Source organism: Carlito syrichta, unplaced genomic scaffold, assembly GCF_000164805.1.
Source record: "Carlito syrichta isolate Samal-C Ts95f unplaced genomic scaffold, Tarsius_syrichta-2.0.1 Scaffold306593, whole genome shotgun sequence".
Classification (NCBI taxonomy): domain Eukaryota; kingdom Metazoa; phylum Chordata; class Mammalia; order Primates; family Tarsiidae; genus Carlito; species Carlito syrichta.
Window position 1 is genome coordinate 384,873 of NW_007250689.1, and position 10,524 is coordinate 395,396.

Here is a 10,524-nt window from a genome sequence, read left to right on the forward strand (position 1 = left end):
GGTCTCGAACCCGCGGGCTCAGGCAATCCACTCACCTCAGCCTCCCAAAGCGCTGGGATTACAGGCTGAGCCCCCGATCCCGGCTGTATCTATCATTCTTAGGGAGTCTTTGCATATATTGTTCCTCTAACGATTCTCTTTCTTTCCCACTAGTAAAGGCTTTTTGTGTCACCTCCCCTGTGACCACCATTTTTACGCTGTGTTCTTCCTAACATGTCTTTTTTTTTTTTTTTTTTTTTTGAGTTGGAGTCTCACTCTGTCACCCAGACTGGAGTGCAGTGGCCGCTCCCGGCCACCGCAGCCTCGACCTGCTGGGCTCCGGCGATCCTTCCGCCTCAGCCTTCCAAGTAGCTGGAACTACAGGCACGCGCTACCACGCCCGGCTAATTTTTGATTTATTGTAGAGATGAGGTCTCACCAAGTTGCCCAGGCGGGTCTCGAACCCGCGGGCTCAGGCAATCCACTCACCTCAGCCTCCCAAGGCGCGGATAACAGGCTGAGCCACCGAGCCGGCTCTTCCTAACATGTCTTATCACGTCAGCCTCCCCCACTGGCTGTGGGTTCCTTAGAGGCAAGGACCTATGCTTCTGAATCCTTGTTGTGGCCCGGTGCCTGGTTCACAGTGGGTGTTGAAATAATAAACTGGGCGGGCGTGGTGGCTCATGCCTATAAATCCCTGCACTTTGGGAGGTGGAGGCGAGAGGATTACCTTAGCTCAGGTGTTGGAGACCAGCCTGAGCAACATGGTGAGACCTCCTCTCTATAATAAATCAAAAAATCAGCCAGGAGTGGTGGTACATGCCTGTGGTTCCACCTACTTGGAAGGCTGAGGCAGAAGGATGGCCTGAGCCCTGCAGATCCAGGTTGCGGTGGCTGTGAGCGTGCCACTGCACTCCAGCCTGGGCGACAGAGTGGGACTCTGACTCAAAAAGAAAAAAAAGAATGAACTAATGAGTTAATGAGGATGACAGCCAGGGACCCAGGTGAGCGTGCTGGCATGGCATCTCTGGGGGCAAGACAGAGTGAGCCCAGGAACACGGGGGAGCAGGGAGTGGGGGAGCATCCAGGGTCTGGTACCTGCAGAAAGGCGGACAACACGGCCAAGCCTCCAGGGCGCCCCAAGGCCTCCTTAACTTCGGCAAATGCCGTGCTGAGGTGAACCACGTGGATCTGGAAAGGACAGGCGGGTAGGAGTCGGCCCGATCTCCGGGTCCGCCCCTCCCCTCCCCTCTGCCCCTTCGCGGACTCCTCCGCGCTCACCTCGGCAGGGAAACGGTGGCCGTCAACAGTGTGCTCCGAGCCCGGGCGACCCGCCGCACCCCAGTGCAGATGCAGCTGCAGGGCCCGGTACTCCCTCCCGGGGCTCAGGGCCATCTCTAGCCCGGGAGGCAGAGTCAGCTGCACTGCGTGGGGAGGGGCGGGTGAGCTGGGGTTCTGCCCGCCCTGCCCCACCCCGCAGGGCTAGCCTAATCCCAGAGCCCTGCCCGACCGTTCCCTGCCCCGACAGGCCTCGCCCTCCTCGCGACGGTCTCCGCGGATTCACAGAGGCCCGGCCGGGAGACCCCCTCACCGGTGTGGCCGTTGTTGCGCAGGCGCAGCTCTGGGAGCCGCGGGAGCTCAAAGCCCAGGAGCTCCAGGGGTTGCAGGGCCGGGCGGAACGCGGCGAGCTTGGGGCGGATATCCACTGGGGACTGAAAACGGCCCGCGCAGGCTGGGGACACCTGGGGCCAGGGCGGGTCGCCTGGAGCGGGAGAGTATGACGAGGAAGTCTGAAGACTAGGCCTGGAACTTGTAGGGAACCCAAGTAGGAAAAGCGAGAGGGCGGAGTCAGGAGGTAGCGGAGCGGGAAATAGAAATCAGGGATGTGGGCGGGGACAGGCCCCGGCGGTGGGTGGGACGCCCGGGACCTGCGTCCCGGCACCGTTGTGGGGCAGATCGACGGAGCTGGCTTCCCAGATTGGGTGTGTGCAAGGGGTGTGCGTGTCTCACCTCCATAGCGCCAGTGACTGTGGTCATCCCCTGCATAAATGAGAAACGGCGGGTTTTAGAGCCCAGTCCCTTCCCAGGGGTCCAAATGAGGTGGGTCACCCTCCCCGAGAGGCGACACAAACTCAGCTGCCTTACAGGGGCATAGCAGGTAAGAACGCCTGAAGCGGGCCAGGTGCAAAGCACAATAGACTGCACCAAACATAATGTCACAGCTGGGGGGGGGGGGGCATCAAACGGCAATCCTGCCGGTTTGCAGCCAGTCTTAGGGTCTGGAAAGTGGGTGAGCGCCTCCGTCCCGAGGCCCAAATGAATAAACCATCTTTCCTTGCTCCCTTACTCCTCTCTCCTCCCCACTCCTCCCTCTGCCCTGATGGGTCTCCAACTCCTTTTCCCGAAATTCCTGGCTTGGGAGTCAAGAGGCCAGGTTCCTCTACCTGCTATTTCCTTCTTCCTAGGTCTTAACTTCCTCCTTGTAGGTGGAAGATGAGACCATTTCTACACGCACTTCTTGCTTGTCCTCTGGTGCCCTCTTCACCCCCAATCTTTTCTCTTCTCTTCCCCTCATAGGCTCTTGTTCTCCCTCCTATTTTTTCTCTTTGTACATTTCTCTTTCTCTTCTCCAGCCCCCCACCTTACTTCTTCCCAGGCTCTTCCAGCTCACTTCCCTCCATCTGTGTCCCTTTTATTTTCTCTCCCCATCCTACCCTTCTTGCTCAGAGTGTGACTAGTGGTATGGAACCCCTGGAAAGGGTTACTGTCAGAGTATAGGTTCCCGTCCTTCCCTGAGTGATGGCTGCCTGGTGGCGCATGGAAGGGGAGGCATGAACCTCCTGGAGTCTGGATTTGGGGGCTGATGACCACTTACCTTTTTTGTCCTTGTGGGCATTGTTCTGGGGGCCATGAGGATCTCCAGGAGCCTCAACAGTAGGCAGATCCTCTATCTTCAGGGAGTCCTCTTCTCTTGATTTAGCCTTCACTTCAGGTAGCTCCTCCTCTCCAGGCAGATGCTCCTCTCCAAGTGGGTGCTCCTCTCCAGGTGGATCCTCTTCACTGGGCAGATCCTCTTCCAGTGGGTCATCTTCCCCAGATGAACCTCCTCCCATGAGGGGATTCTCCTGCATCTGGGACAGGCTCTGGGGACGGCCAGGCGCCAGGAGCAGCAGCGACAGCAGCATTTGCACCGTGAGGCCTGGAGCACGGGCCGGGATCAGCAGAGGGAGCCAGGAACTGGGGCACAGGGGAGCCATGTGGCTGACTGTGGGTGTCCCAGCACATGGTGTGTACGGGCTGTACGTGCATTGGAAACAGGAGCTGTTCTAGGGGAGGAGCAAGCCTGGAGGGGAGCAGGCTGACTCACAGAGTGCCCTTTTGTAGCAATGGAGCCAAAGTCCCGTGGGTCTGCCTGGCCCTGTGCCCCCTCCCCGATCCCAAAGCCTAGATGGGGGTGTGGGCAGGGGCAGAAGGTTATCAGTGCCACAGGCTCAGCCTGGAACCCAAGGCACCACCTGGCACTGTGCAGGCTCTCCCTGGCACCACCCGGCTGCTTGCCAGCCAGCCTCAGCTCACCCTGGCCTGCTTCCCAGCCCCAGGCAGGGAAGGGGAAAGGCAGGGGAGCTGGAGCCCCCACATCCTCTGGTTGAGAGGGAAAACAGCCCATGTATATATACATCCCTGGCCCTTCCAGAAAGTAGTAAACAGCTAGGGCAAGCTGCTAGGGGAGCCTGAGGGTGAGTTAAGGGTGGGTGGGAGGTAAATGTGAACCTGATGAGTGGAAAACAGAGTACATGTGTGAGAGGGACTCGGACGGATTTAACCTAAACTTATTTTTCAGCATATTACTCCCCAGCTCAAAAACCTTCATTGGCTCCCCACTGCTTACCGAAGTATACCAATCTAGTCCTCCTGACTTTCAAGTCCTTTTAAAACCTTACCCAAGAGACTTTTCCATCTTATATCCTACTACTCTCCTTCATACTCCAGACAAATTAAACTCTCCACTTTTTTCTCCAAACCTTGTATCACCTTTGTTAATCTAATTCCTGCCCCCTTGAATGCCATTCACTCTTGCATTCAGCAAATATTTATTTAATACCTATCATATGTTAGACACTAAGCTATAGACTAGAGGTTTGGAAATAAATAAGACACAGTCCCTGCTCTGAGGAGCTCACAGACAAGTGAGAGCAAACACTATCCTAATGTCATGTTGAGGAGAGACAGATTAATTCTACCTCAGAAGGTAACAGAGAAGTAGGCAACATTTGGCCATGGCTTTGAAGAAGAAGTAAGAAGTAGCAGTTCAACTGATAAAAAACAACTGGGAGAATGACAGTCTAGGCAAAGGGGAAGCATGAAATATGTGAGGGGAGTGACAGAATCCAATTCTCATATTAGGTCACCTCAAGGGCTAGTGTGGAACTTGGGCTGCAAGAGGAGATTGAGTGCAAAGAGACAAGGTAGAAGAGTGTAAGGACCCCAAGAATGGGCTGGGGGCTTCCAGTCTGTCTTCTCCCCCCATGTACTGCTGTAGGCCCTATTGTTCTGTGGCACACATTCAAGTAAGGCCCCTATGACTTTGACAAACTTCAAGAGAATAAAGCCATCTCAGGTCCATATCTAAGATTGATATTCAGTAAGCACACACCAGTATGCACATTCAGTATATTACATATACTGAAATATTTGCAATCCTGTTGGCATTATAGCCATGGCCCCTATCTCCAGGGTGCCTCTGCTACCCCAGTTCCTCTCTAGGGACCCTCCAAACATCATGATTCCTTATTGAAAGGGGTAATGCCTGGCACGGCTAGGGCCCCAGGACCCCACTTGAGTGCCTCAGCCAGCTTCAGTTCTGATAGGTCAGTGCTTGTGTGCCCACTACTGTGTTAAATGGTTTTACTAGGCTGTCTAAATCCCTTCTATTCTTCAAGACTCAGCTCAAAGGCCACCTCCTCCAGGAAACTCGCCTTAATGAGCCCTCCATAACTAGTCCAGAAAAGATCTATGGTGCATTTGAGCCACCACAGTTGTGATGCCCTCAGTAATGGCCTTGCCCACCATCTAACTCATAATAGGGTGATTTATGACATTTTATCTGCTCTGATAGCCTTGAGCTTTTTAAGGGCGGGGTCTAGTATTTGACTGAGTCAGTCTTTTATTCAACAGCCATTATTGATCATTTTCTCTCTACAGATCACCTTGCCAGGTGCTTGAGAAATACCAAATTGACTGAGATGTCTTCCCTGCCCTCAGGGAGCTCATTGTCAATGATTTGCACATGTCGAACTGCAACTGTTCCAGAAGCATGGCATCACATTTTTCTGGCACCCCAAATTACCCATTTTGTCAGAGTGACTGTCATACTTTATAGCTGAACAACAGCTGTCCTACAAGCAGTCATCTTAGAAGGTGGTCAGCCTAACATTTTAGGCTGCCATTTCTGGAACCAAACTGAGAGCTGTCCATGGCAGTCTGATCTGGGGTACACTCCAGATGGTCAGCTGATTGTCTTGGTCAGCTGTGTCATCAGCATCTTGCTTGGACCCTGACACATAGGAGGCACATGGTAATATCTGAATTATGGGGCTGTACAAGACAGAATGTGGTAACAACTAATCTAGTTGAGGTAAAGGAGGTCATGAGAGCAGAGACAACAGAAGCCCCATGCTGACTGGAGTCTGAAGGCTAGGTGGCTGGACATTTTTCTCCAACGCCAACCTCAGTTTCAGTGCATTTTCCCTTTTTCCAGATGTTCTGAATATTTCACTATTTTTCTTTTTCTTTTTTAGACCAGACAAGATCTTCTCTGCAGCCTTCTCTAAGTCCCAATGTCTCTGTGTAGATCTCTCCTCACCATTTCTAGGGCTTTCTCTCAGTATTTCAAAGCACAGATCTGCCTACAGGTACAGCTCTCTCTCTGTTACAGTTTACTAATTTTCCAAATGATATTTCCTGTGTTTCTGTTTCCCTCTTTAGTTCTCTGTGACCACGTCTCTGGTCTGGGTGGGGAATGTGGACTTTGACCCTGGATCATGCCTTACAGTTGGGAGTCTGCCAAACCCTCAAACAGGTGTGAACTCCCAAAGCTCTTGTTTCCTGAGTCTCCTCAGGTTGGAACAGACAGTACTCAGGACTGACTAACTGGGGCTCCCTCACCTCATGCTGGACCTCTCAGCGGTTGTTATAGGTCAAGTCTCTGACCTTTAGGAACTGTGTCTTCAAACACTGAGGGGCCGTGTTACTAAAACATACCTCTGCTTATCCCAGGACTATAGAGGAGGGAGCTGTTTGCTAGTGGGGTAGAAGGAGAAAATTCCCCCTTTCCCCGGCCATGGACTGGGAGCAAAGACAGGTCAAAGCCCTTTTGAGGCCTTGAGGCTGATTTGTAGTTCTGGCCAACTTCACCATCTGGATTCGTTTCCTAGGGCTGTTGTAACAAATTACCACAAACTTGGTGGCTTAAAACAATGGAAATTTATTCTCTCACAGTTCTGGAGGTCAGAAATCTGAAATCAAGGTCTCAATAGGGTTGTCTTCTCTCTGAAGTTTCTGGGGAGGAATCCTTCTGGTGGCTCCTTTTTTTTTTTGAGATGGAGTCTCAGTCTGTCACCCAGGCTTGAGTGCGGTGGCACACTCATGGCCACCACAGTCTTCATTTGCTGGGCTCAGGCAATTCTTCCACCTCAGCCTTCTAAGTAGCTGGAGTTACAGGCATGTACCACCACGCTCAGCTTATTGATTGATTGATTGTAGAGACAAGGTCTCACCAAGTTGCCCAGGCTGGTCTCGAACCCTTGAGCTCAGGCAATCCTCTTGCCTCCACCTCCCAAAGTGCTGGGATTATAGATATGAGCCACTGCGACAGGCTTTTGTTTTGTTTTGTTTTGTTTGAGTCAGGGTCTTACTCTGCCACCCAGGCTAGAGTGCAATGACTTATTGCGGCCTCGAACACCTGAGCTCAAGTGATTCTCCTGCCTCAGCCTCCTGAGTAGCTGGGACCACAGACACACACCACCACGCTTGCCTACTTTTTTCTTTTCTTTTTTGGTAGAGATAGAGCCTCATTTTGTTGCTCAGACTGATCTCAAACTACTGGCCTCAAGCAATCTACCCACTCAGCCTCCCAAAGTGCTGGGATCTACAGGTGTGAGTCACTGCACCCAGCCTTCCACTGGGTGTTTCACATAGAAAAGCTTGTCATTGGATTCAGGAGCCACTGAGATAATCCAGGATGATCTCACCTCAAGATCCTTAACTTGATCCTATCTACAAAGACCCTTTTCCAAATAAGATCCCATTTATAGTCCTGGGGGTTAGGATACAGACAAGGGCGTGTCTTTACGAAGGTTACCATTTAGTTTACCATCAGAGAGTGGAACTAAAGTGGGTATAACAGGTAAGGAGGGATAAGTATGAGTTGGAGGCCCTCAGGCTTTTGCCCTTATTCCTCTCCATATTCTTTCCAGGCAGCTTCATTCGTCCCCATGGTTCCTATAAATTGTTGAATGCCAAATATCCCCAGGCTGGACTCTCCCCAGTGTCAGACCCATAACCATCTGCCTAATGAACAAGACAGCCCCACTTGGATGTCCCACAAGTATCTCAAGTTTGACAGGCTCCATGAAGAATTAATCTTCCCCACAATCCTCCTCTTCCTCTTTCTTCAGTGAATAGGACACCCCACTCACCCAGCAGCCTAAGTAAAAAACCATCTTTGCTTTCACTCTTCCTTCAGCCCTGACAGTCAGTCATCATGCCCTATGGATTCTAGCTTCTAAACTTTTCATCCACATTTTCATCTTAGCCCACACTTCCATCGCCTCTTTTTAATTTTGTTTTTATTTTTTATTTTGAGTCGGAGTCTTACTTTGTCACCCGTGCTGGAGTGCACTGGCACCGCAGCCTCGACATGTTGGGCTCAGGCGATCCTTCCTCCTCAGCCTTCCAAGTAGCTGAAACTACAGGTGTGTGCCACCATGCGCAGCTAATTTTTTTTATTTATTGTAGGACAAGATCTTGCCAAGTTGCCCAGACTGGTCTCGAACCCCTTGGGCTCAGGCAATCCTCTCGCTTCAACCTCCCAAAGTGCTGGGATTACAGGCATGAGCCACTGCGCCCGGCCCTATCGCCTCTTACCTAGATGACTTCAACTCCAAATGATTCTTACTAAGTTTAGTGAACCAAAGCAATCTTTCTTTTTTTTTTTTTTTGAGTTGGAATCTCACTCTGTCACCCAGACTGGAGGGCAGTGGCATGCTCCTGGTCACCGCAGCCTCAACCTGCTAGACTCAGGCAATCCTTCTGCCTCAGCCTTCCAAGTAGCTGGAACTCCAGGCATGCACCACCACGCCTGGCTAATTTTTTGATTTATTGCAGAGATGAGGTATCGCCAAGTTGCTGGTCTCGAACCCATGGGCTCAGGCAATCCTCTCACCTTGGCCTCCCAAAGTGCTGGGATTATAGTTGTGAACCACCTCACCTGGCCCAGAGAGATCTTTCTAAAATGCTCATCTTATCATCTCACTCTCTGTTTAAAGCCCTTCAATGCTTTCCCATTGCCTGTAGGATAAAATCCATAGTATTTCACATGGCCTTCAGAGGGCTGCCATTGCCCTGGTCTTCATGGTGGGTTTACGACCTAGGGGATCCCATCAGTAAAGCTCTGCATCTGAAGTAGTTGATGACTGAGGGAATCTACTCTCTGAAGCACACAGCCACTGTAACTGTGGGCAGCCATCTTGTAACCACAATGGAAGTCAGACTTAGGATGAAGGTAAAACCATGGAAGACAGAGTGGAATGGTGGAAAGAGGTCTTTGGTGACACGATTGAGCTGCTGAATTAAGCCACCCCTAGGCAACCCACCTGCTTCTGGATTTTTCAATTGCATGAGTCAATAACTTATTTTATTGTTTAGTCACTTTGAATTTACTATTACTTGTGACACATTCTTACTGATATAAATTCCCTCCATGATTTGGTCTCTGTCTACCTCTCCAGTCTACCTTGCCATCACTCTCTCCCTTACAAACTATGCTGTAGTCTTACAGAACTTCCAGAAGTTCCTTGAATTCACTGCATGCATGTGTGTGTCCTTTGTCCATGCTGACTGTCTATTTTTCTCGCCTCTGCACCTGCTGCTGGCTCTGTTTTGCCAAGTTTTGCTCATCCTTCAGGTTATCAGTTCACATATCACCTTCCCCCCTGACTCCTATACTAGGGTCAATGCCTTCACTGCATGCTTACGTAGAAGCCTATATGTTCTTTGTCACATTTTCTCTTTATGATAACTTCTTACTGAATCTGCAGTGTAAACTCCCTAAAGGTAGGGATCATGTTTCTCTACTATTTCATCTCCATTTTTTTTTTTTTGAGTTGGAGTCTCACTCAGTCACCCAGACTGGAGTGCGGTGGCCGCTCCCGGCCACCTCAGCCTCGACCTGCTGGGCTCTGGCGATGCTTCCGCCTCAGCCTTCCAAGTAGCTTGGAACTACAGGTGCGCGCTAGTACGCCTGACTAATTTTTGATTTATTGTAGAGATGAGGTCTCAACAAGTTGCCCAGGCGGGTCTCGAACCCACGGGCTCAGGCAATCAACTCACCTCGGCCTCTCAAAGTGCTGGGATTACAGGCTGAGGCACGGAGTCTGGCTCATCTCTATTTTTAACACAGGGCCTGGCACACGGTTGGCATTTAATTTTTGTTGAATGACTGGTGATTGTTGATCAAGCATCCATGGAGCTTCTCCAGCATCCATTGAGTTAAAAGCATTAGTTAATTAAAGGTGAATTAAAGGATAATGAGGTTGTTGGCTGCCCTTAGAACTCGTCCCCTCAGCCCCTCCCTTCTTTGACTATGGAAGCAGAGTTTAGTGTCTATTCCAGGAGGAGTGTGGTGCACCTCACTTGCTCTGTGTGAGACTTGGTCCCCAGAGAATCAATTGTCTCCAAGTGTTTTCCATGTGTCTTTGTCTTCTCAGTTATGCTTTCTTCTTCATCCACCTGAGTTCACAGTAGACTCTATCCTCACCCCTCTTCCGCCCACCCAAAGCTCACTCACAAACTGGCAGTATACCCAAGCATACCCAGCACCAACTGAACCCCAGGTGCTGGGCTCGATTCTCATCACCTGGGCTCACAGTGATACTGATGACTATGGGATTATCTGTCCTCTTCCATGCTTGAGGTCTAGTGTGGACTGTCCCACATTTACTAGAGATAGTAACCAGTCCTCCCCCTGTCTGTATCACCAGTTTCCTGGGGACCTGAGCTTAAGGTACTGGCTGATACAAACTCTCCCTTTTCGCCATCAAAGCCCTTCAAGCTACTCCTCTCGGCCTAAGTCCAGCATTTTTCCTTCTCAGAATTCTTAGAATGTCAGAGCTGGATGGGACCTCAGAATCCTGATAATCCCCTGGCTCTTGGTTTCAGGCCAAGATTCTTTTTTTTTTTTTTTTGTGTTGGAGTCTCACTCTGTCTACCGGACTGGAGTTCAGTGGCCACTCCCGGCCACCGCAGCCTTGACCTGCTGGGCTCCAG

At 50.9% G+C, this 10,524-nt stretch overlaps 1 protein-coding gene across 1 annotated transcript in view; it reads right to left on the reverse strand.

Moving 5' to 3' along the window:
- Positions 1-3,441, reverse strand: part of CA9 (carbonic anhydrase 9) — a 7,714-nt gene extending 4,273 nt beyond the window's left edge. Inside the window, exons 1-5 of the mRNA XM_008063135.2 lie at positions 2,855-3,441; positions 1,990-2,019; positions 1,571-1,741; positions 1,261-1,403; positions 1,078-1,170 (exon numbers count right to left, since the gene is read on the reverse strand). Coding sequence (XP_008061326.1) covers positions 1,078-1,170; positions 1,261-1,403; positions 1,571-1,741; positions 1,990-2,019; positions 2,855-3,236 — 819 coding nt within the window. The 5' untranslated portion in view covers positions 3,237-3,441. The remainder of the gene's footprint in view (positions 1-1,077; positions 1,171-1,260; positions 1,404-1,570; positions 1,742-1,989; positions 2,020-2,854) is intronic.
- Positions 3,442-10,524: the final 7,083 nt, after the last annotated feature.